The 27,810-nt window shown below is 34.3% G+C and overlaps 1 protein-coding gene across 7 annotated transcripts in view; it reads right to left on the bottom strand.

Moving 5' to 3' along the window:
- Window positions 1-27,810, bottom strand: part of REV3L (REV3 like, DNA directed polymerase zeta catalytic subunit) — a 202,051-nt gene that overhangs the window by 29,845 nt on the left and 144,396 nt on the right. For 5 of the 7 annotated variants that reach the window (XR_013534485.1, XM_035296532.3, XM_035296530.3 and 2 more), the window contains 9 exons: window positions 26,432-26,624; window positions 24,891-25,002; window positions 21,351-21,466; window positions 18,456-18,574; window positions 13,228-13,346; window positions 6,795-6,936; window positions 4,366-4,610; window positions 3,254-3,362; window positions 1,110-1,316 (listed from right to left, as the gene is read on the bottom strand). Coding sequence is in view for 4 of the 7 variants with exons in the window: in XM_035296532.3 (XP_035152423.2) it covers window positions 1,110-1,316; window positions 3,254-3,362; window positions 4,366-4,610; window positions 6,795-6,936; window positions 13,228-13,346; window positions 18,456-18,574; window positions 21,351-21,466; window positions 24,891-25,002; window positions 26,432-26,624 (1,362 nt within the window). In the remaining 3 variants the exon portion in view is untranslated. Of the gene's footprint in view, window positions 1-1,109; window positions 1,317-1,763; window positions 1,891-2,456; window positions 2,637-3,253; window positions 3,363-4,365; window positions 4,611-6,794; window positions 6,937-13,227; window positions 13,347-18,455; window positions 18,575-21,350; window positions 21,467-24,890; window positions 25,003-26,431; window positions 26,625-27,810 lie in introns of those variants that run through there. The other 2 variants (XR_013534486.1, XR_004742016.3) reach the window with 2 other exon arrangements.

Here is a 27,810-nt window from a genome sequence, read left to right on the forward strand (position 1 = left end):
AAATGTCTTTCAACTGTCCACTGATCACTGCAAAAAAGGTTTTGCTTTATCTCTACTGGTATACTAGTAAATATGGAATGACTGTTGTTTATTCTGACTTAAACAATTTTTTTTTAGTTTTTAATTTTATGTATTAGTACAGGCAAGGGCTCACTATGTTGCTTAGGCTAGTCTTGAACTCCTGGGCTCAAGCAATCCTCCCACCTCAGCCTCCTGAGTTGTTGGGATCACAAGTGTGAGCTACCACACCTGGCTAATTGTGACATTTAGACAAGCCAATCTATAATCAGATCTCTTGACAATACATAAAATGAACTGTGCAATACCAAGGTTGTTATAAAACTGCTACAAAGGTGGCAATGAAATCTCATGCTAATAGAAGGTTACAGTATAGTCATGAAGATTATGCAGAAATGTGTATATGCTAATTTCTAAAACGATCATTAGAGTAAAGATACAGAGATGTCTTATAGAGAAAACTCATAGATCCCCAAGAATATGTATGTATTTAGGCTTGGTATGAGAAGAACGGATCCTATGTCACAGAAATGAAATTCTTAAAAGTTTTAAAACAAAATGAAATGCTTGAATGAACAGGAGTTCATTTAATGCTGCTTTAATCCCTCTTTCTTTTTTTTTTTTTTTTTTGAGTCAGGGTCTCACTCTGTTACCCAGGCTGGAGTGCAGTGGTATAATCACAGTTCACTGCAACCTCGACTTCCTGGGCACTAGTGATCCTCCCACCTCAGTCTCCCGAGTAACTGGGACCACAGGCACACAACACTATGCTTGGGTAGTTTTTGCATTCTTGGTTAGAGACGGGGTTTCACCATGTTGTCCCAGCTGGTCTCCAGCTCCTGAGCTCAAGCAATCCACCCGCCTCGGCCTCTCAAAGTATTGGGATTACAGGTGTGAGCCACCATGGCTAGCCTTTTTTTTTTTTTTTTAAATAGAGATGTTATGTTGTATAGGCTGGATTCAACTCTGGGCTGAAGCTCCCCATCCCTACCACCTCGGCTTCCAAAGTAACTGAAAATACAGGTGAGTGTCACTGTGCCTGGCCATATTTTAGTCTCTTTTGAAAAAAACTACAGATTTGTATCACTTACTTCAATGCATGGCATTCTCCCAGAAAAATTAGCAGATGTATAGCCAAATGTGACATTTGCTATCAGCTTAAGTCCTAGCTGACGTGCATCAAGCATTCGCAACAGGGCTCTGTCTTGCTTGTAAGCCTTCATTGACTGCTTCACCATAAATCTAGTCTTCAAAATTTCTTCAAGCATTCTTGGTAGTACACCTTTTCTTACTGAAGGCTATCATAAAGAAAAAAGAATGTTTAAAACCCCTCAAACATTATAGATTTAAATAATTAAGAAGGAAGCATAAAATATAATAATGGCCAATTGTCATGAATTGAAACATGCTAACAACAGAGTGACCACAGTATTAATGACCATCAATATAAAATCATAACATTTTATTTCTTGGAAGAGGATTTTTCTCCTAAACGGTTCCTGTAATGTTTATAAAACTAACAGAGCACTTCTATGTGAGTTCAGAGACCTCCAGGGAGGAGGATGTCAACTAGTGCATAAGTGACTATAAATAAGTTCAGAGGGAAATTTTGTTCAAAACTTTGACAGAAACCCCCATTCTTTCAAAATGACACATGGGACTTGCATCACTCATAACCAACTGTTTTTAAAGATCTCATCCTAATGACCCCACACAGAAATCTGCATGGAACTCCATTTATCTACCTTGGAAGAATGATGAGCTGGGTTGACTCTGCTGACATTCAAACCTGCAGTTCCAGGGACTCTAGGTATTTCAAATCTGATGCTTAGACCACTAAGCCATCCCCTCCGGCCTATATTTATTAGCAATCTGGAAGAGGGGATGAATAGTGAGGTGATAAAATTTGTTGATGCCAAAAAAAAAAATCATTTGTATTAATCAAGACTAGGGAGAATTTATGAGAACTCCAGTAGGAATGAAAACCACAAAACAGTATTAACTTAGATGATGATTCACAGACACGTGCAAGGTAATGCATGTTGGACCTAACAATTAAAATCTCAGGTATAGGATAATCACACACCTGAATATTAAAAAGTCTTATTTTCATTAAGCTTAACATACTGGGTCCAAAAGTAGATGCAAGTTTTAAAAAATGCTGCTAAAAGGAGATAATAAGCTGCTACATATGTGACAATGAGAACATATTCTAACCTCTACTTCCTTTGGTGTACATTTTGAAGCAGCCATAATATTGTGAGACATAAGATTAAAAGAACAGGGACGAAATTTGCAGAAATGTGATGTGAAAACTGATTTTTACATAGAGACCCTTTTAATTAAAAAATGATCTATTTCCATGTCTCCAAGTAGAACTCATCTACATCAGTCCCTAGAAATACTACATTTAAAAACTTTCCAAAAATGAAACATACCATGAACTCTTTGGTTAAAATTTTCTTCATCTAAATTGCTAATTTTAGTTTAGCATTCCCTCTTACTGGTAGAGAATGATGCCACTTTTGATAAGTACACCAGAATGAATTTGGGGGCTGGTGGGGTCCACTCTACCATCAACCACTCTACTGTCTCATGATTCTAGTACAGACTCACTGCTAAGAAAATAGAAAAGAAAGGAATAAAGTTGGCATATAAGAGGCAACATAATCTTCTTTTAGATCTCCCTTATTTGTCTTTAATTTATAAAATTTTCCTCTGTCTCTTTTAAGGGGAGATATAGGAGAGAAAAAAGGGACCCTATTTTTAGTTTGGATAGCTTCTTAAAAATATAATCAATAAACATATTAGAGTATTATTAATTCTAAGATAATCTTAATTTAAGTTAAAATAATGTAGAAGAACAACTTGTATCTATACATTAAAGAAATTCAAATCTTTGTAGGTAATATATTTTGACCATTAAATTGCTATTTAAGTCTGCCTAATTCTAATAAAGGGTAGAAGGTATGAGCATACATTTATTTCTTTCAGTATTTCATTAACTAACATTTAACAATTTAAAGGTTTAAAGCCTAAATCCAAGAAAAACAAGGGCACTGTTTTGTTTCTGAAGTGATTTCTCAGAAGATTCTTATATCTTTGACTTTTTAAGATAAAAACAAGCAAACTCGGTGTTTTTGTTTTCTATTATGTGCCAACACTATCTAAACCATTATCAGCTCTCCAAACGTTAAGCCATAGTTGATATCTTTCATTTACAAGAGAGTATTACCTTGACAAAAGCTATTCCATTGGGGGACACTGTGATATCATGCCTAACTTGGTAAAGTAAATCTGGAGGTACTCTCAGAGAGGTACAGCCAAATTTGAACTCATCATACCTGTTAAGAAAGAGAACATTAAGCAAATACTTCTTCAAATCATAGAACAGAGATTTTAGGCAATTTTAGGAATCTTTCTAACTCCATTAGAAATTCATTTTCAAACATCTAAACATGCATTCATGTACTTAATAATATGTTTATTTGCCTCATTACCAAAGTACCATTCTTCAAATATTCACAATTTATTATAAGACATGTTTCTTAAATGGCACTATCCTAAAGTTTATGGGTAAAATCTATACTGAAATGCCAAATTTCAACTCAACATATGATCAGCTTATACTAAATTACTTAAAGTTTATTTTTATTTAACATCCTTGTGAATATATTTAAAGAATTTAAACCTTAGACTATAAATCTTGTAAGTTTTCCAAATTCTTGTTTTTAATAAAAAGACAAGATTACCAATATATTTTCCAGATGCTTTCTATGAAGAAGTGAGTACAGTATATACTAAAACCAACACACAGTCTCAAATACAGAAAAATCAATAAAAAGGAAGAGTCTCTTATTTCCTACAATCTAAGAAAAGTATTTAATCCTTTCAGAATTTAAAATGTTATTTTTGGTTTATGAAACTTAATTTATATTAATTAATAAACCTAACATTTAATCCTGGACAATTTCTAAGAAAAATAAAGAGGAGGTGATAGATGGAGTTATAAGATCATAATCCTCAAACTGTTCCACTGAAAGGTAATTTATATCAATTTAACTTTCATTTTAAAAGAGACCATGGTTACACATGGAGTGAAACAGTTGCAAGGCTGATTTATTCCCAATCCTCTTCATATGAGTCATCCATCCATGAAACTGGATTAATCATACGGTGATCCATGTCAATTAGTAAGACAACTACAATAAATGGATTAGCTGGGCTATAGCCCATTCATCTTGCTCATAAAGAAGGTGTCAAGAGCAAAGAGACACTCAAGAAGTGTTTCATTTTAGTAAGAAGTAGACAAGCACAACATTATTGTAAATATGAAAAAAATCTTACTTTCCCAAGTTCTCCACATGGCCAAGGCAGGTGGAAAAACAATAGTTATATGCAATCACAATAGAAGGATAAAGTGATTGGAAATCCAAAACAAGAACAGAGTTGCTATAGAAGCGGGATTCCGGCTCCATAATTAGAGGAACACACTGTGGGGCTCTCATTTGGGATCTCTGCTGAACACTAGGTGTCACAGGAATATAGTTCATTGGCTTTGCAATACGCAACATCATTGATTCCACACGGTACTGCAGGGAGAAAGGGAGGTGAAAAGAGAAGAAATACAGTTTAAATATATTTGTCATTTGAATATATGATAATTATTTGGGGATGATCTGTTTTTCAGAATAAGACTGCATGACTTTTTGTTTGTTTGCAATACTGGCTTTTTTGTTTATTGTTTGTTTTTTTTTGAGATGGAGTTTCACTCTTGCTGCCCAAGCTGGAGTACAATGGCACGATCTCAGCTCACTGCAACCTCCACTTCCCAGGTTCAAGTGATTCTCCTGCCTCAGCCTCCTGAGTAAACTGGGATTACAGGTGCATGCCACCACGCCCAGTTGATTTTTGGTATTTTTAGTAGAAACAGGGTTTCACCATGTTAGCCAGGCTGGTCTCTAACTTCTGACCTCAGGCCTGCCTTGGCCTCCCAAAGTGTTGGGATTATAGGCGTGAGCCACCACGCCTGCCCTGCAATACTATTTAGTCAGCTTTCAGATGTGAAAGGGATATATGGAAAACCTTTCCCTATTCCTATGACTTTAATAAGAACTACAAAAAACATGTCAAATAACTTAAAAGATAAGCCAATTTTAAAAGACAGATGCAATTAGATCTTTTTATTTTTATTATTTATTTATTTATTTAGATATGAAGTCTCGCTCTGTTGCCCAGGCTGGAGTGCAACAGCACGATCTCAACTCTGGTATCTTTGACTTTTTGAGATAGTCAACCTCCACCTCCACTACAACCTCCACCTCCAGAGTTCAAGTGATTCTCCTGTCTCAGTCAGCCTCCCCAGTAACTGGGATTACAGGCCTGTGCCACTACACCTGGCTAATTTTTGTATTTTTAGTATAGACAGGATTTCACCATGATGGCCAAAGTAGTGAACTCCTAACCTCAAGTGAACCACCTGCCTCGACCTCTCAAAGTGCTGGGATTACAGGTGCGAGCCACCGTGCCTGGCCCTCTTATTATTTTTAAATACAGCTACACTATAATAAGCAAGTGTAGGACAGACAGCTGTATAGTTTGACAATTTCATTTAAGAAGTTGGTCAATAATCTTGGAGAGATTTATTTAGAAAAATTAGAGAATGAAAAAGCTGCCAGGAGACTTAAGATAGAAAATGTTATCCCAGTTTTTCAAAGAAAAAACAAATGATTACAGAATTTCAAAGTATTGAATGTGGCTTTTGTTGTGGAAATAACTAAAAAATAAAAAAAGAACTGAAAAGTGATCAGCTAATTACTGGTTTAACTGAATCAAGCAATTACTGATATTTCTGTTTCTAATAATAACTATTAAGCAGATGGCTTGGGGTATTAGAAAAACAAATTACTCACAAGAACCAGCCTGGGTACACTGAAGTATTCTCATGAGGTTTTAAGGTATCTCTGCTTTTTATTATAGGCCAGCTCAAAGAGTTGTTAAATTTGATGGATATAAATAAAATAAATAGCTTATAAGCAATAAAATGAAATAAACAGGTAAAACAAAAGTTGCTGGAACTTTATTTTTGCTATATTTACTGAACTGGTAGATTGAGGAACGTTATAGACACAGGTAATTAAAATAAGTAAAGATTTTACAAGGTTAAGGAACCTGGGTGTTTTAATATAGTATCCCTAATGCCTACCACAGTGTTTGACAAACGACAGGTACTGAAATACATATTTATTGAATTAATACATAAAATCATTTTCAGCAAGGCGTTTAGCAAAAAATCTTTCATTATATCCTTGGGAAATTATTTAGAAAGGTACGAATTAAGTGGTTTCAAAGGTTTCTTTTTTATAACATTTTAAAAAGTTAAATACTCCACTTATATTGATTTTCAAACTTTTCATTTTTACATTAAAATTATGTATTGGAAGTTTGAACAAGCCAAAATTAAAAATGTAAAACAAAAGAAAGGTAGACTTTCTTTGTTGCTTCTCCAGTTTTAAGGGGGATCTTTAATCACAGTAACAATATTCAGGAATATAATACCCTTAAGAGCATGGACATTTATTTTCTTAATACCATGAAGAACTTGGCAGGGGCCAGAAAGTTGGCATAGAAAGAGAATAAAATGACAAGATTTAATTACCCAACTATTGATTAGTTGGTACCAAACAGAAAGTTTAAAAAGTCAAATCACTTCAAACATCTCAAAAGTATATCACTCATACAGAACTTTCAAGTGTGCAAGAAAACAGATTTCCCACCTGTGAACCCCTTGTCAGTACATGTAAAAACTGAATGCCAAAAAGTCTAGCCATCTCACTGGTTTTCCCAATCAGGTCCAGCTGTTCTAACATTTGGAGATTTCCACGTACACGGCTAACATAATGATCAACCATTTTCCATCTGTTAAAAAAGAATCCACATTATGAACGTAAGAGAAATGTCTGGACACTTGAAAACAGTACTTTTTTTCTGCCAAAAATCTACATGCTAAAAGTGAGGTTACTTAAGAAAAGAGTAATAATATGAGCCTTTAGCAAAGTATGTTAAGGAATTAAACATTAGAAAATTTCAGGTATTTCAAGGGCATGAAAGCCAGTAAGAATATGCAAAATTTAAAATAGTACTTGTGATTAGGTGGTAAGATTAAGGATCATTATTTTCTAATATTTTGCTTGATGTCACCCTATTCTCATAGAAATTAAAATTCCCCTTTAAGATGTTGCTGTTGATTATGCAATAATTATTTATCATATCTATAGATTTTTAAAGAACATGAAGGATCTGGGTTATCATTGCAAATATAAGTCTAAAACAAAAGTAGGCACTATCTTCTCATGGCCAAAAACAAAGAATAATTTGGTGAAGATTTAGAAAATCAGGAACATAATTTTTAATGAGATAATACATGGGTTAAACATGTATCAAATAAGTATTTTTTGTGAAAATGGAAAAGTTGTTTTTCAGTTTAAACCTTAAAAAAAATTAACCTCTTTACCTTACCTTCCTAAGAAAACAATAAAACCCTCAGCAAATCCATAAAAAAAATTTTAATATTATATAATGTAAAAATGATCCAAAGGTATACTATAAAGAATAAAATTTATTCATTTAAATATTAAGGTTCACATATACTGTAATCTTTAATGATATTGCTTTTAGAACAATATAGTCACATAATTGTTTAATAAATGTGTTTAAAAACCTTTTCCTCGGACATGTGACTAATGAAAATAGTAATAGAAAACTAGAAAATGAATGTGAAGGAAGAAAAAATACTCTATTATAAAAAAGATAATAACAGATACTGGCAACAAAGTGGAGAAACTGGAACCTTCATATATTGCTGGTGGTAACGTAAAATAGTGTAGTTGCTTGGGAAAATAATTTGGCAGCTCCTCAAATAGTTAAACATAGAGTTACCATATTATCCACCAAAAATTCTACTCCTAGGTACATATCCAAAAGGAATGAAAACAGATATTTACATAAAAAACTATATGAGTGTTCATTACAGTATTAATCATAGTAGCCAAAAGTGGAAACAACCAACATGTCTATCAACTGATGAAGAAATAAAATGTAACATATATCCATACAATACTATTCAACAATAAAATACTGAAACATGCTATAACATGGACAAATCTGGAGAGTGCTACGCTAAAAGAAGCCAGTCCCAAAGGATTACATATTGCATGATTCTGTTCATATGAAATGTCCAGAATAGTCAAATCAATGGAGACAGAAAGTAGATCAGTGGTTGTCTAAGGCAAGAGGTAGAGGGTGGGACTCTAGTGGAGGGGGTGATAGGAATGAGGAATGGTTGAAGAGTGGTGGCTACGGGATACAATATGTCCATTTAGGGTATTGAAAATATTCCAAAACTTACTGTGATGATGTTGTACAACTCTGAATATACTAAAAGCCAGTGAATCATTTTCTTTAAATGGATGAACTGTGTGATATATAAATTATATCCGAATAAAGCCATTAAAACATTAGGCAAACATAAAAAAACCTAAACTCTATAAATACTCAATGGTTTAACAAAAGAAACAAATTCTGTTTCATAATTTACATATTTTACTTAACATGTTGACTCCCCATATTTATATGTTTTGCAGCTATTGAGTATGCTATTGTATAATTATATTTAATCAAAAGTTACTCAATATCTTTCATTACTGTAAGCAATGCTGTGATAAGCATTTTTAAAGCTAAGTTTTTGTATAGATGATTAAATAATTCCTTAAGATAAATTCCTAGATTTGGTCAGTTTCAATATGTAACAATCCACTGCTTTCCAGAAAGGTTTTAATAGTTTATATTCATACTAGTGATGATAAAGTGCTTGTTTCCTTGGATATTTGTCAACACTCTTCAGATTATATTTTTTAAAGTTATTACTAGTTTGATAGACAAAAAAAGATCACATTTTAATCTGATTTTTTTGTTTTAGATCATTAATGTAACCCCTCAACAATACAAACTTGCAAAGAGTAAATCTGAAATAATGTATTCCATATAAATCAGATCAGTCCCTTTAAAATAAAAACAAATGGATTTAATGGCTCACCCCTCCTGTAGGATGTGAGTGTTTATCTATGGACGGTGCAGAAAAAGAAGATACATTTACACTTTGCCCTCTGAATATATGCACAGAGAGCTGACCTGGAGAAACATTCCAAACGAGAAACCAAAAGAATGAGACACAACCATAATTTCTGAAAAGACCAGGCAGCACACAAGCAGTTTGCTAAGATTTGTAAAAGCAAAACATGAGAAAAATAAGTGTAAATCTCAACCAAACAGGTTTAACAGAAAACTTTAAAAAGGTTATATATTACACAAAACTTGTGTAAGAATCTGTCTTAGCTAATCATGCTGACTGGGCACAAATATTTCCTAGAAATCTGTAGGTGGTGATTCAGAAGAGTTACCATTTGAAGTATGATGATTATAATTTGTTTTAGAAAATGTGTTTTAAATCATACTGGTTTATTTTCAGTTTACTCCAGCCTAAAGTCCTTTTTTTTTTAAAATGAGACACTGATTTTGCCAACAGGTTTTTGTAATTCATGGTACAATTTAGAAACATAATCAGCAGATTAAGAATTAATTAGTAAGGAACATTAAGGTAGACATTTATGTACTGTATATAAGGTAAACATTTGAATATTTTTTCCTTTGAGAATTGTTCACGTCTTTTATCCATATTTTTCTTACTAATTTAAAAGTATATAATATAGTCAATATATATATATAAAACTGTTGTGACAAAAATGGTTTCCCTAGGTTGATGTTAGGTTTTTAATTTTGTTGATGTTATTTAATGAGGTACAAAAGTTTGCTTCTGGGCAAAAATGGTGAAAGTAAGTCTAAATACTTTGTATACAAATTGATTAAACTGAATCTTAAAGGCTCCCGATTTAAACTGATTTGACTAAGATCAACTCCATTTCTTGAGACAATGTATTAGAACTTAAATAAATGGGTATATTACTATATTTCAAAAGAAATATTTTTACTATATTATACATAACTTTTTTTTTTAACTGGAAATCGTTTATTTCACATTTTGAAGAATACAGTCTAATAGATTTTCACATTTTGGTTGACAGCACAGACTTTGGAGTCAGAGAGTCCTAGGTTCAAATCATGGCTCTGTTGTAAGCTGCTACGTGACCCTAGGCAAATCATTTAACTTTCTAGTTCTCAGTTTCAGTATGTGTGAAACAGTGGTACTAATAGGCTGTTGTAAGGTATTAGGCAAAAACAAAAACTTAATAACCTTTGCTGCTATTTCTATGATAATTATGGTAATTACTATTTCCCCATTTCATTCAGAATCTAATTCTCTATCCTGAAAAGAAAGATGTACCAATTAATTAACATTTATTGCGTGCCTTCTGTGTGCTAAAGACGCATATCATCTCATTTAATTCTTACTTCACTCCATGAGGTAAAATATATTAACATCTCTAAATTGAGGATTACTGTGAGCCTAATCCATCCTAGGTTACAAACCTAGTACACCAGACCTGAGATTTTGACCAAATAAATTATGACAGATTAAACAATAAAAACATGATCAAAAGGAGACAAGATTATACATTATGAGTAACTGTCTCATTAAATTTCTATTATCACAGCAAATCACTCATTTCCTCACTAGCAAAAATGGTAGACCCACTGCTTATTCACTTCACACTAAATGTATTCCTCTCCACTGACTGGTAACCAAGTAATATAAACAAATTAGATGCATCTTATCTTTCATAACGAAAGGTTAATTTAACAAGGGACATTTTAGCTTGTATAATTTATCTAGCAGGTAACAACTGCTGTTTTCTGATCTAAATCTCCTGACCTATAGGCATGAACATAAAAAATGCTTTGAATGATTAATGTTTTAAACATTTATTTAAAAAATAGAAATTCCATTTGACCGAGCAATCCCATTACTGGGTATATATCCAAAGGATTATAAATCATTCTATTATAAAGACACATGCACACATATGTTCACTGCGGCACTGTTTACAGCAAAGACCTGGAACCAACCCAAATGCCCACTGATGATAGACTGGACAGGGAAAATGTGGCACATATACACCACAGACTACTATGCAGCCATAAAAGACGATGAGTTCATGTCCTTTGTAGGGACATGGATGAACCTGGAAACCATCAATCTCAGCAAACTGACACAAGAACAGAAAACCGAACACTGCATGTTCTCACTCACAGGTGGGTGCTGAACAATGAGAACACGTGGACACAGGGAGGGGAGCATCACACACTGGGGTCTATTGGTGGGGACTAGGGGAGGGACAGCAGCGGGTAGGGAGTTGGAGAGGCAAAACACAGGGAGAAATGCCAGATATAGGTGATGAGTATGGAGGCAGCAAACCACATTGCCATGTATGTACCCATGTAACAAGCCTGCATGCTCTGCATATATACCCCAGAACCTAAAGTGCAATTATATATATATGTAGGCTTTTTAACGGAAAAACGCAATCCTTCTGAAGTAAGATCATCATCATTTCTACTTTCGGTTCCTATCTGGCAAACCATGTAACATAAAAGAGAATAAGTAATTGTGGCCTTAACTTACGGTTAAAGGACAAGGTTGACTTTTGTAAGGCTTTTTAATTATTGTTAAAGAATTATGCCATCCTCCTAAGGCTCTGTCAAACTTAAGGGTAATAAATACAAGTTTTGATATGGAAAGAAGGAAGGGAAACATAAAGCAGGTACTACTCAGGATAGGCCTGCGTAGTGCTGAAATGGGAACTTAGAGCATCCTGAAGGCATGGATATTTTTCGAGATAGTTCATCAGGGGAGAAGGTGACAAAAAAGGAGACAGGAGAATTCCAAGTACAAAATTCACTTATTCTGAAGTTTTTCTGTGGGTTGGCTCTACAAGTACAAAATTCACTTATTCTGAAGTTTTTCTGTGGGTTGGCTCTACACTCAGCAAATAGAAAAGAAAATTTCTTACATTACCTTCTTCGGCTACAGAACTCTGCTCCCAGGACATACCTCCTGGCTCAGAAACTAAAATGGTATTTCATAACTATTCCTTGGATGACAGATAAAATCACACTGGTATTATGAGTTATCTAGATCAGTAATACTAGAGATTAGGAAAAGTTTATAGGCTGACTTGGGAATCTAATCACAAGACATTATTTTATGACAAAATGTGTTCTAAGCTCTAAACAATAAAACATTGGGAATATAACTCATTCATATATATCAGGGGCTTCCAGGAGACCAAAATCTGGGTTTATTAAAAAAAAAAATTAGGGTACCTTTGTGTTTTACAGATTTCATACAAGAAATCCTTGACTAGCAAGTTCTTCTCATTCTAAGTTGACTTACAGTATGTATGTATTTCCTTAAAACAGTGTAGAAAGCAAATGCAAATCAAGAGAGGTCCTTGAAAAAGTAAGCACGACTTACTTTTTTGATAAGTATTCACTTAAATATAAGAAGAAAGCTGTCTGATATTTCCAAGACTACCCAAAGAAGAGTGCATGGTCTCTTCATATAACATAATTCATTTGACATAAATGGTCTACTGTCTAGTCTGAGTTCCTTCTATACAATGTTAGTTCTAGTACTCTATTTCACTTGTCAAAAAGTTATCATCCTAGATAATACCTAATTAAGGGTGGTAAAACATGCATTTAGAGATTCCAGGGCTTATAAACAAACCACTGAATATAGTTTCCAGTGTTAAGTATCCAGTTTTATTTAGGGGTGTATAACTTCTCCTCAGCTTTGGTTTCTTTTTTTTTTTGAGACGGAGTCTTGCTGTGTCACCCAGGCTGGAGTACAGTGGCACAATCTTAGCTCACTGCAACCTCTGCCTCCCGGGTTCAAGTGATTCTTGTGCTTTAGCCTCCCAAGTAGCTGTGATTACAGGCATGTGCCACCATGCCTGGCCAATTTTTGTATTTTTTAGTCGAGATGGGGTTTTGCCATGTTAGCCAGGCTAGTCTTGAACTCCTGACCTCAGGTGATCCATCTGCCTCGACCTCCCAATGTGGTAGGATTACAGGCATGGGCCACTGCAACTGGTCTGAACAATACACTTTAAATGTGCATTTTATTGCATATAAATTACATCCCAATAATGAAGACTTTATATTATCCTCTTCAGAGTTATAAAACAGTACCTGTATAGGTCCGTCTTGTTATCAAACCAATCTGACAAGACTCGAAAGGTAAAGAGGGGAAAACGCTGATGAAGCACATGAAAGCTCACATTTTCAAAGGTGTAGTTAGTTAGAGCCACCTAAGAAAAAAAGGAAAAACACCATTATAATAACGCTATGTTTATATAGCAAATTTGGTTCTAAAATATACTAATATCACTTAAAATTTTTATAGTAGATAATAAAGCTACTTGTAAAATTGATTTGTGGTAAAACTGAATCGTAATTCAAAACTATGTTGAGCCGACTGGACAGAAATGTTCATAACAAATTGGAAAATTATTTAATTAGAAAAAACAGACTTGATGAGATTTGACTTGGCCATATATAATACTTATTTTAAGAGATCCTAGTTCTTACCATTTTTTATACTCTATGCTAACATATATATTGACAGAAAGAAGCATTGTCAAGCAAATTAATTTTTTGTTCTTTCCATACTTACTTTTTGGTTTTTGATGACATGCTGATTAATGGAATTCCACAGATTTGAGGATGAGTTATCTAGTTAAAGGCAGGCATTCTGCTTCCAAGAATTAACATTAGTTACTAGACCCCACTAAACAGGCATTATAGAGCCAATCAATTTCATTCCAAAAGTAAGATTAAAATGTCAGAAATGTCTCCCCATCTTCAAAATACATAAGTGAAAGCTGTGTTAATGGGTAAAGAATCCTGTTAAAGGGCCCAAATTAATAAGTATGTACTTCCAGCTAGATGATTTCTCTGAAATATCTGCAAGACAAAAGCAATCTAGACAATGGCAGGTATTTCGATGCAAAATGGAAATTAAGGAACTAGCAGTCTCCATTGTTAGGTCAGTTTGGGATTCAGAGAAATAGCTCAAACAGCACTTCACATTTTTATATTACATTATAATTTTAAATTACTTTCTTTTCCACTCCTGTGATCCAGGAGGTACAAAATAGGGATTGAATGTTAATCTTATCTCAGTGCAGTGACTCAAACTGGTCTTACTTTATCTACAATTTCTGTCAACCTTCAGAACAACAAACTATAATGTAGCACATTTCACAGTGTGTGTATGTACTTGTATGTGTATACAAACAGATGCCCCTCATGGGTTATAAAAAGGTAGAGAGCAATAGAATAAGGAAAAAGGCCACGGGATTAAATGAGGAAGGATTATAAAATCATTAACAGCATGAAAACTCATATGGAAAGCAGTAAATAACAGAATAGTTCTACTAAAAGTCAAGTTAGCAAGATGGAAATGTCTCAGCATGCAGATAAAGAGGATGAAAAGATGAAAATTAGAAAAGGGAAGATATGGGAAACAGAGAACAGAATGTTAACATATAATTAGGTTCCTAAAGGAAAGCCTAATATGGAGACAGGAGCAATAATCAAAGATACAATTAGCTGGACCTTAGATTTCTCCTCTGCAGTACTACATTCCAGAGGTGAATTGCACTATATCTACTTGAATTTTAAAGGAAAAAGACTATTGTTATTTTATACGCAGTAAGTGTAACAATTATGTGGGAAGAAAACAAAGATATTCCTTGACTCCTTAAACTCCTCTTCTCTAATAATTTTGTCCTCCATCCTATCTAAGCTACCTGCTCCCATAATCATACCTGATCTATTATTACCAATAACTGTATTCCCTCCAAAATCACACTCATCATCTCCTTTGCTGACCATCATCTCCTTTGCTTCCAGCTTACTCCCCTTGATACTTTGATGTCTCTGTTCCTTATTCAGCTTAAATTTCATAGCCAATTATGGTAATCATTCCACTGCATGTACCCTTCATTCCCTTGTCCCTCTCCTGCAGCTGCTGCAGCTTCTTCTTTTTTAAAAGCCTCTCCACAATCCTTTGTGTGTTATGGTCAAATGTAACTTGCATTTGTGAATTTGAACATAGCTGGTGGGTATCACTTTAATTTCCTAATACAAATCTCAAATGGGCTCTTAATATGGAGCAGTGTTAACATTTTCTCTCAAATTCTCCTAATAACCATTTCAAACTCATCTCTCTTCAAACCCCAAAGCCTCTCCACAATTCTCAGTTTCAGCTAAGAACAGTATTTTACTGAGAAGATGAATCACTTGTGATTCATCTTCTCAGTAAAATAGGAATATCTCTATCTACCATATCTCTACCTACCAACATCCATACCCATATATTCTGCCTTCCTGTCTGTTACAAAAGGAATCTGCTATACTCTTTATCTAAACCCAGGCCCCTCAACCAATGCACCAGAGATGGCATTCAGTAAATATTTGTTGAATTGAATCAAGTCTGTTTCCAACTCACTCGGCAAATTCTTGAAAAGCCTAGATTGAGTTGACATCCAGAAGGCCTCTAAGTATAAGCGTCTGGGGAAGAGCCATTTATTGTCATTTAAGCAGTCAACAAATATCTAATAAGCATTACTATTTAAGAGGTGTTTTGTCACTACAAATTCAAAGGCCAAAGGAAACTACAGGAATTCTATGTTCAAAGTAAAAGTAGGAGAAAGAAATCTAGTACCTACATATTAAAAAACAAACAAAATTTATTATTATTACTTTAAGAGATGGGATCCTGCCTTATCTCCCAGGCTAGAGTATAGTGGCTATTCACAGGCATAATGAGACAGTGCACTGCAGCCTTGAATTCCTGGCCTCAAAAAGTCCTCCTGCCTGAGCCTCCTGTGTAGCTGGAACTATGTCTGTGTACCCAGACATAGATCCCAGCTCCAAATTTTAAAAAACTGTACCCAGCTCCAAATTTTAAAAAACAGGTAAGTTATCCAGCTCATAACTTTCTTATAGTTGTTTCCCATATTTACATAAAGATCCTAGATGTTAAATATTCATCCTAAATGAGAGAAGACATTTGACCCTCAATTTTCAGTGAGGACTAGAGAAGGCCCTGAACTTTAAAAAAATATTTATTCTCCAATTTGTGGTTTTAAGCTACCAGTGAATTTGCTACTATTGCCTTTTGGATATACAGAGATAAAAAGACCTCTGAAACTAGGATTCAGTAATTTACTTTTCTGTTTATACACTTAATGTATGTGTTCATCTCAGCTAATATCAGACTACAGTTTAAAATATATAATGAGGTCAGGGCTGTGGCTCATACCTATAATCCCAGCACTTTGGGAGGCCGAGGTGGGTGGATCATGAGGTCAAGAGATCGAGACTATCCTGGTCAACATGGTGAAACCCCGTCTCTACTAAAAATACAAAAAATTAGCTGGGCATGGTGGCACATGCCTGTAATCCCAGCTACTCAGGAGGCTGAGGCAGGAGAATTGCCTGAACCCAGGAGGCGGAGGTTGCGGTGAGCCAAGATTGCACCATTGCACTCCAGCCTGGTAACAAGAGCGAAACTCTGTCTAAAAAAAAATAATAAAATAAAATAAAAATATATAATGAAATATACACACCAAATACACCACAATCTCTGTATCTCCCACATCCTATGCTGTATCACTAGAAGTTACTTTAAATCACTGGGGACTCTGATACTCTTCTATTATTTTAAGAACAACACAACAAGATAAAATTATTCTCAAGCAGATTCATGTTGTATATTGCATAGGGCATGCTTAGAAAGTCAAATGTTTTATATAAATCCAAAGAGCCAAGAAGATAATAGGGAATAATAAGTATACAATAGAAAGTGTCTAATGAGAAAGTAGTTTCAAAGAGCAGAAGCAACTGAAGAATGCGCTTTCTTTTAAATATAAACATTTTAGCTGATATTATTCAAAGTCCAAAATCTAAGAATAGATCAATTTACAGTAAGTATCTTTTTGTTTTGCTTTTTTTTGAGATAGGTTCTAGCTCTGTTACCCAGACTGGAGTGTGGTGGTATAATCTCAGTTCACTGCAACCCCTGCCTCTCAGGTTCAAGTGATCCTTCCACCTCAGACTTCCAAGTAGCTGAGACTACAGGCACACGCCACCATGCCTGGCTAACTTGTAGTTTTTGGTAGAGATAGGAGTTTTGCCTTGTTGCCCAGGCTAGTCTCAAACTCCTGGGCTCAAGTGACCTGTGCTCCTTGGCCTCCCGAAGTGCTGGGATTACAGGTATGAGCCACTGTGCCCAGCCTAATTGTTTATCTTATTTTTAATAGAGACAGGGTCTCCCTAAGTTTCCCAGGATGGTCTTGATGGAACTCCTGGCCTCAAGCTATTTGCTCCTGTCTCAGCCTCCCAAAGAGCTGCGATCACAAGTGTGAGCCACCATGTATGGTGTTTTTACATTTCAAATAAGAGAAATCAGGTAACTTCAAGGAGATAAATATTCAGGAAAATCCTATGATCTTACTTTTTTTGTGAAATAATTATTTTTCTAAGTGGATGCAAATTAATGGGATAGTTTGTTGAAATTACTCTACTAAAAATCCTTATCTGAGCCCCTAAAGCCGTAATTATTAATTATTTCAAAGTACTGTCCCTTTATCTTATTAATCTGACCCAATATTTAAATATACTTCATTTGAGAAGCTCCTTCCTATTTCTAGACTAAATTTTTCTTACTATAACAAATCAACAAGGCTATGCTGAATTCAGCTGGTCTTAAGTGCAAAAATAATTTAAGTGTAAAAAATGGTGAAATTAGACAATATGCAATATGTACAACACAATATTTTATTTTATTTTGAAACAGGGTCTCACTCTGTCTCCCAGGCTTGAGTGCAGTGGCATGATCATGGCTCACTACAACCTCAACTGCCTGAGCTCAAGTGATTCTCCCACCTCAGCCTCCCAAGTAGCTGGGACCATGCGTTTGGTACCACCACATCCAGTTATTTTTTTTTCAGTTACTATTTGTAGAGATGGGGTCTTGCCATGTTGTCCAGGCTGGTCTGGAACTCCTGGGCTCAAGGGATGCCCCTGCCTGGGCCTCCCAAAGAGCTGAGATTACAGGTGTGAGCACTGCACCTGGCCCCAATGTTTTATTATAGCTACAGACCTTTCTAACTATTGCTACCTTAGACACAAAGAAGAAAAAAAATTAAAACTCGCTTAAAACATTAAGGACTAATACCTCTGTAGCTTTGCATTTTAGAAAGTACTATTTTAATTCTACTTAAGTATAACAAAAATAATTGACAAATGCATATGCTATATAGTAAATCTTACTGATACTCTATAATAATTAAATCATTATATTGACAGAATATCTTATTTCCAAACAAACTTTTAGATAAAGCACCTACCTCATTTCTCATGATTCTCCAAAGATTTAGTGTGATTCGGCCAACAATATTTATCTCACTCATTGTATACGATCCATAATCATCTCTTTCAGCTGCAAATCTGTTCTCAATTTTGTCATCTACAGAAATGAAAACAGATTTTATCAGGGCTCACAGAAAACAAACTTTCAAGAAAATTATGCCAAGGAAAATGAAAACAAACATTAAGAATATAGCCGGGTGCGGTGGCTCACACCTGTAATCCCAGCACTTTGGGAGGCTGAGGTGGGCAGATCATGAGGTCAAGAGATAGAGACCATCCTGGCCAACAAGGTGAAACCCTATCTCTACTAAAAAACACAAAAATTAGCTGGGTGTGGTGGCGTACGCCTGTACTCCCAGCTACTCAGGAGGCTGAGGCAGGAGAATTGCTTGAACCCAGGAGGTAGAGACTGCACTGAGCCGAGATTGTGCCACTGCATTCCAGCCTGGCTCCTGGCGACAGAGCAAGAATCTGTCTCAAAATAAATAAATAAATATGAAATGAAATAGAATTCACTAAATAAATAAATATGAAATGAAACAGAATTCACAATGTATGAAAAAATTTTCTCTAATAAATATACCAGAAATCTCTCCCTCCCTCCTTCTTTCTATATTTAAATAAGAAACCCTTTTTCTTTAAATTTGGTAATTTTTGGCACTACCTTTTTTTAAAAAAAATAGACAACTCACTGTGTTGCCCAGGTTGAGTGCAGTGGCTTCCACAGGTGCAATCAGAGCACACTGCAACCTCAAACTCCTGGCCACAAGTAATCCTCCTGCCTCACCTTCTCAAATAGCTGGGACTACAGGTGCATCATGCCTGGCCTGTTGCTACCTTTATAAACATCTAATGCTCTTTGGTTTTAGCATGAGAAAGGTCCACAGTTAATCCGGTCATTTCTTGGGAAAAAACTGGTGCAATTTTTAAACTAAATGATTCTCTGAAAATCTGTTGACATCATGTTCATATTCAGGATGAAATTCTCTTGAATGCATATGGAGAACTAGATGAAGAGTTACTCATAGCAAACAGAGTTCTGAGTCTAGTCTCTTAGGAGATGAATTTTACCTAGAATATAAATTAAAATGTGTCTCTGCTATATAACACTAAGTGTATGTGAATGCTGATGATTAGAGGTTCCAGAATAATAAAAATATTTACTATATTAAATGTTTATTATATTCTAAGAATTTTACCAACATTTCTTTTAATACAAACATTATTTCCTTTATTTTAACACAACCACTTATGAAGTTAGTATAATTTTCTTTTTGTATGACAGAAAATTCTACTCAGCAATGTTATATCTTGTCCAAGATCTTACAGTAAGAGAACTAGTACTCTAAAGTAGGATTATCTGAATCCAAAGACCATGTACAACCACCCATCTGATTCTCTTTATTTTAAAGAGATAACATTTAAAAGTTTGTTTTTCATTTAGCAAACAATATAACATATACTCTGGTACTGTTTTAAGTTCTTCACAATCACCCTAAGAAATAAGTTCCATTATCCCTGTTTTATGGATGAATAAACTCAGGCAAGGATATTTAAAACCTATCCCAAAAAAGATGTTGCAAAAAAAAGATACACCAGTATACCTATCATGCAAAAGACATACAAGCTACACAAAAGTTCATGCAATGAGAAGCTAAACTTAAAGCATCTCTGCTCTTTGTTCCTTTTTTTTTTTTTTTAAGACAGTCTTGTTCTATTGCCCAAGCTGAGGTGCAGTGGTGCAATCACCAGTCTTGAACTCTTGGACTCAAGTGATCATCTCACCTCAGGATCCCAAGTATCTAGGACTATAGGCACAAGCTATCACACCTGGCTAATTTTTTTTTTTTTTTGGTAGAAACGGGGCCTCACTTGTTGCCTAGTTTTGAACTCCAGGGCTCAAGCAATCCTAAAGTGTTGGGATTACAGGCATGAGCAACTGCACATGACCTTTTTATTCCAATTTTTTGTAAAGCTAAAAAAATTTTCTCTTATGGAATCTTCCAGTTTCAACTTTTCCCAAAGTATACACTACTTTGTTTTAGTTAGACTTGCGGGAACTCTTTGAAACAAATTTATTAAAAATCCTATGTTTATAAAGAAAACATAATTTTAAAAAGTACATTATAAACTATAAGTAATTTTGTTGTGAATATTATTATTCCCTCTTTATTTTTTTTAGAGATGGGGTGTTACCCTCTTGGCCAGACTGGTCTTGAACTCCTGACCTCAGATGATCCGCTCGCCTCGGCCTCCCAACGTGCTGGGATTATAGGTGTGAGCCACTGCACCCGGCCTATTACTCCCTTTTTCAATCAGAATGAAACTTTGGGGAATGCACTTCAAAACTTCTGCAATATTTTTAGCCTGATATTCAAATAAAAATCAACGATTAATTAATTATTAGTGTTCCTCAACCCATCCGTCCTTCTTCACCAACAAAATGGATTAAAAAAAAAAAGAACCAGACCAACAATAAAATTACAGTACAACAAGTCAAATTAATGCTATGTGGCTTCATAATAATTATGAAGACTATTTCATAATACAGAAATATATGTGTGGCAAGACACTAGATGAAGGAAGTGTAATAGAAATGGAATATACAGTATAATTATTTAAAAACCTCTACATATGTATTATGAAAAGTGACTGAAAGAAAAAAACCCAACAGCTATACTAACAGTATATATAGCAGTGAGGCTAGAACATTTTTAAATTTTTTCTACAATGGAGTTATGCTATATCTAAAACTCACACAATTTAATACTAAAAAATTGAGCTAGAACGTTAGTACTCTTTAACATTTTGTCTGCATTTCCTTTACAATTTGCTCTGTAGTTGAATGACAAAACATTCACAATGATATATACCTGGCACCCGAGAGATCATCTGACATAAGTCAACACTTAAAGCAGCAGCCCTTTGTAAGAGGTAACCCCAGGAATGCATCTGAATCTCATATCCTAGTAGAATATCAGGATCATACCTTAAAAAGGAATGAAAAAGTTTAATGGGTACCATACGTTTGAATCTTTAACCAAAATAATTGTTTCTTCATCACAGAAAGTATGAAAATAAAAAGCTGTATTCTCTAATGGTTCCCAGATGGAGAAGGGATGATACAGTGGTACCTATAGAGTTTTTATACAGAAGAGATGATGGATGGTTATGAGTATTGGATTTGAAGCTACTTATTTATTTATTTTTTTGAGATGGAGTCTCACTCTGTCGTCGAGGCAGGATTGTAGTGGTACGATCTTAGACTTCATCTCTTTCCTTAAACTCTTCTTAATCCAAAGATGGACTATCTACTTGTCCAATATATCTCCCTTTAAAACTAACTGTAATGAATGGCTACATTTGAGAATTGGGACAGAAGTATCAAGTGGCTCTAAGGATCATCAGAGGTTGCAGATTTGAAGAATCCTCATACACACACAACAGAACCCACACACTTGACTGCTAACTACTAAGAGTGGCTCAGAAAAGGCATTACAATGTGGCCACAGTTGACTCTGATCTTAAGAGAAGAATGTGGAAGACTCCTGGAGTCCCTATCACATAGTCACCCATCAGATATCACATAGTTATATATCACATAGTTAAAACAATTACAACATAAAGAGGATGCTAGCCCTTCTGTTTTAAATGTTATAAAGACAGTTTTTCTAATTTCTTCATCTGAATCTCATTTATGCAACATCTTGTTATTCTAAGAATTATTATTCCAGTCAGCTATTTGTTCTGTTGCGGTATCTAATGGAGTTGGTTAAGTATACTACTTATTTAAAAAATAAATGTATTGAAAATAACTTTGTCTCAATTAAAAAGCTGTCTATTTTTATTAACTGCTACAGTTCAGAAAGGACTGCTGAAAAAAGTTACCCTGCGCTTCTCTTCTTAGATTTATTTCACAGATTTTGTTCCTTTACAAGAAATGTAAAGTTGTTTTAGGCACATTTTTCAGATGTATTACATATATTTATTCTTTGACCTGGAGGCTTAGTCTTAAGAGAGTCTTTAAAGCTAATAAAACATCTGTTCTCAAGTTCAAAAGCCAAAGGATCCCATTTCTCTTCTCTAAAAACATTTGGAGACAATAACAAAGTCTTCATGACTTTTCTTCAATTTCTAGTGGGGTTTATTCATTCCATCGGGTTTCTAAAAGTTACAGAAAGAACAAGGTTGGGTAGATGGGATTAGTGGTGAAAACAACCCAAAACTGTGGATAAAACAGAAGCAGAAGAAATAGGAAAATGGTTTCATTTACTCATGTAAAAAAAACTGCTTCACAGTATTTTAAGTAACTCACTACCATCCATACACATGGGAGATAAGGGTACTCTATTAGAGGCAATGGGCAGGGAGGGGAAAGAATTCCTGAGGTAAAAAGGATACGATGTAATGTAAATGTAACAGTATGTAAGGAAGAGGAAAAGGGAAGAATCATAGTTTAAGTTAGGGAGACTGGGCAAAGTAAAGTTAATAGTCCAAGGAAATACAGAAAGAGAAAAATGATTGTAACAAGATTATAGATTTGGTTTTATTTGTTTAATATAACTTTACATTACTTTTTATGTTTGCCACTTGAGGAAGTAAATATTAAACATGGAAAAATAAAGATACAGTTTATTCATTATTATAGTTAGTACCTAGGACTGCCCCTTATACACAGTTAACATTTAGGTACTCAGTATGCATCAGACATGAGTTTAAGAGTTTTATGTGCATTATCTACCCATTTTACAGATTAGGAAAACAAAGCTGAGAGAGTTTAGCAATTTATTCAACACAGAAACACAGGGCTGGCTGACTCCAAAGGTTATATTGAGTAGGTACATAACAAATAGGGTGAAAGAATGAAATAATCTTTTTGCAGGGTTGCTTGTATTAATATATAAAAAACACTATGGAATTGAAAAGTTGACATTTAAGCATTTTTCTTTTTATGACAATTTTGTTTACCCCATTTTCCTTAATTACTAGTAGAATTCATTTTATGGACATTTAAGGATGTTATATTTGTAAATGACTGACAAAATCATCAATGTTGGCTGGTAATCCTATTGTTGAGAATATACCTAATAAGGAAAAGGTGAGCATACCAAGCCCAGGGACATTACTGGATATGTAATGGTACACAAAATGGTATTGACTGAAACGCTTACATACTTCTTTTTCTGAGTTGCTTGCAGAAATAAAAGAAATGTGGATACTGAAAGCATGTGACATGTTGATGACAACTTCTGTGAGAAGATAAAAGGTAGGACTGACAATGACAAGACTCAAATGAATGGGAATCTATCTAGTCACCAATGGTATAAATAGTAAAAATACTTCCCTCTTTTTTCCTTCAAAGAGTCATGAGTAGTAGCATACTATGTTTGATGCTCTGTTATTTAATTTTGTTTTGTAGAAAACAAATGTTTTGGTTTTCTAATTTTCAGAATGGTTTATGTTAACCTATCTGTGATTCAATCTGATGACAAGTTTGTAGAATATAATCTTAATCTTTAATCTAGAATACTGATTCATTTTTTATAGGATAAAGTTCAACTATATAAACAAAACAAAAAGAGATAAGTGTAACAACATGCTCGTGGACACCTTTTATCTGTACATCAGGATCCAAAGAGTGTGTTTTCTAGCCTGCTTTAGGCATCAAAAAACCTAAACCTAGCAATGGGTAGAATCCTTAGTGAAGCATTTAATAAGAGAGTCTATGGCTTCTAAGAGTTACACTCGAGAAAATGCAAATGATCCACTTAATGATTTTATTTTTAAATTAGAATATTTTTGTCAAAATTTACTTTTCATAAGCTTGGACAAGATTTATCAAACTGAGAACCAACTAACTACCAAATGGTCAAAAAACACTTTTTAAGGAGCTCTGTGCACAAGAATATGTAATAGATAGTCCTATATTTATGAACAGATAAATTTATACACAGATTACATCCCAAAACTTTTTGAAAATATTGGCTTGTTTAGAACTCAGAAAGCTTCAAAAAAGAAAAGCCAAAAAATGTATTAAAATGGTGGCTGGCTCCCAATGGAGCCAGAAACCTATTTAATGAATAATACAATGGAACTTTATACAGTTCCCCATTATTTCGGCTCCACAGGAAAAACCATCCTCAAGTACAACTAGGAAGTTAGAGGCTAAACAAATATTTATCTTTCACTAGTCCCTCAATCTTGACACTGCTTTTCCTATCCCTTGTCTGATGAAAACAGTGATGGCATAGCAGGTGAGTGTAAAATCTTTCAAAGAGTAACTCTGCTTTCAAGGGCCATAGGAAGGGATTCATTTTCTTTCTACCTTCACTTTTATCTTCACTACTACCTGTAATAGCATGAAACGACTCTCTGAATAAAAACTGGAAAAATGACGTAATACAAAACAGTACCTCTTTATTATATTTGCAATTTCATGAAAAAGTGCCTTCTCATCAGCAGCATAGGTGACTTCAAGCCCTGTAATTCCAGATCTAATAAGTAATGGAGTCTGATATCTGATATCTAAAAAATAAACAAAATGTCTATTATATATAACATATTATGTAATAATATGCCTTCATAATATAAAAATAACATTACCTCTTACTTTTAAGTAAAACTGTACTACTGAAATATTCCAAATTAAGAAAACATCCCCCCAAGTAAAAACATAATCCAATTTATTAAAACTCTCAAAAGGTTTCCTAGTTTAATATACAACTGAAAATTCAAATTTTGTATTTTCAGCTACTCTTCTGAAAAGGCTGCATTCACAAAATTCCCTAGAAAATAACATATGACTTGTGAAGAAATTGTATTACTTTGTTTCTGTCTTTACTCCTCCTAGCAGGAGATCTTTGCTTAGCAGAGAACATTTTAATCTCTGGTATGATGAAAATGTTTAACCACCACCTCTGCAGGAAAAAAAAGAAAGCCTTAATTTGTAGTGCTGGTCTATTTCATGATGTAAGGACCCTCCCCAACCCATGACTGATTTCAAACTACCAAAGTGACATCAACTAGGTTGAAAATTTCAGAAAATCCAAGAACTGGCTTATGAGCTGGTATGTGCCAGATCAAGCAAATCACTGAATATACTGTAAATTCTTAATATGGTTGTATTCTGTGCTAAGACTTCCTTCTCAGTGGACTGAAATCACTTGTAATGGTAACCACTGAAAGCTGCAGAGGGACAGTTGGTATTTTATAAAATGCCTTACATGGCATTCTATATGAAGAACCTCTGAACCAAAAGTATATGTAAATATATATATGTATATGTATCTCTCTCAAGAGAGATATGCATCTTTCTAAAGAGAGATAAAGAGATATAAGCAAAGTAAGAATATATCTTAAAAGTATCTTATGAACCATTAACTTATAGTAGTAACTTAACTTCCTAAATCAAAGATAAACTCTCAGCAGGAAAATACCTGCATATGCATGCATAAGGAAGACTGTACACCCAATTTAGGGATACATAATGATGTGGACGCTATAATAGTAATAAATATTTTATAAAATAATACTTAGAACAAATTATATGAGCTAACTATAACTTTTATTGAGATCTTTATATTGCATTGCTTCTAACTTTTTTTTTTTTAAATAAATGGGGTCTTGCTATGTTACTCAGGCTGGAGTGCAGTGGCTATTCACAGGCACAATCATAGTACACTTCAGCCCCAAACTCCAGGGCACAAGCAATCCTGCTGCCCAGCCTCCTACTATTGTGCCTACCTACAGTCCCAGCTACTGACTTTTGACAATAATTCAAGTAAGAATAATAAATACAGGACAAAGTTATACACAATCTCCTACCCCCACCTCAGCAAACATTTTAGAAAAGAGTCTTTATGCTTGCTTAGATTAGATCTCCAGCACAGGAATTCCCCATTAATAGGTTCACCCTAGAGTGGGCAGGTATATCATTAATAAAAATGAACAATACCTTGACTGAAAACTGTCTTGTCTTTATCAATCACTATTACACCCGTGAGTTCTGTTTTTTCTGTATCTGGCAGTGGAGTGTCAGATGAGATGCAGTAGAACAGAGCACAGATTGGGTCAAACTCAGGATCTGGTTCTAAGTCTCGTCTAGTTCGAGCATGCAGCTCCACACTGATTAGGGTAAGATTTTGTATCTATAAAAGCAAATAAGTATTATGTTTTTAAAACATTTTTTAAAGACATGCTCAAAGAAGTATGTTTTACTAAGACTCCAGGGAAATATGCATGTAAAATTATAGAAAAAAATGGACATAAAGGACAAAGTCATAGCTCAGCACTCCATAAAGATTTTTACGCCCAAGATTAGATTAAATCAATTCATGATTTTATTTCAGAAAATCTGCTTGTGCTTTAACTTCTCAATGATAATATTTAAACTGTTTTTCTCAAATATATGCAGGATATCTCAATTCCTGTTTGAGAAAGAGCATGACTAGTCCAAGTGGTTATACATTGATACCGAAGTCTGTCACGGTTTACTCTTTATGTAGTTAGCTAAACTATATCTACCTGTAGTTTAAAGTAAAAGGAGAGATTTTTTAAAATTTAAATTTCCTACCTATTAATTCACTACTACTTGAGGGCTACTTAGACTTTTGCATACAACAGGCAGATTTTTAATTACAGTTTTTCCTGGAAAAAAAAGAGCACTGTTATGGTATCAACTACACAACAGCCAGATTTTTACCCATGCACATTTTCTCTTTGACATATAATGCAAACATTGTTAATATTTGCTTTTCATGCTTATTTTTCTATGCCAATAGAAACTTTTAACTGTAATTCTTAGTTTTCCTTCTAAAATCAAGACAGTAAATAAGAAAAACAAAATGTAGGTTGAATTCATGATTACAGCTAGAATTATATGTCATTATTTTATCAAGTACATGTACCTGGCAATGGAAAACAGATTATTGTTACAAGATTGGTAATTATTGAGATCATATGAATTTAACAAAGGATTTGTGTTTTGTATTTATCTTGCATGCAAACTATTAAGGAAATGTAAATGCAGGTGTCTTACTAGTTGACAGGTGTAGAATTTGGTAAATTTCTATCAAAATTAAAATCCATTGATGTGGCAATCCTACTCCTAAAAATTTATCCTAGAGACAGATATACTCATACAAGTAGCCAAAATATACGCACAAGGATGTTTACTCGAGAATATAACAGCAAAGATTAGAAAAAACCTAAATGTTTATCTGTTGGGGACTAGTTACATAAATTATGTAGTATCTATAACGGCTACATACAATGGAATACTCTGTAACCTTTAAAATTTTCAAGGAAATAAGACAGATCTCTGTGTCCTAATAT

The sequence above is a fragment of the Callithrix jacchus genome, chromosome 4, assembly GCF_049354715.1.
Source record: "Callithrix jacchus isolate 240 chromosome 4, calJac240_pri, whole genome shotgun sequence".
Lineage (NCBI taxonomy): Eukaryota > Metazoa > Chordata > Mammalia > Primates > Cebidae > Callithrix > Callithrix jacchus.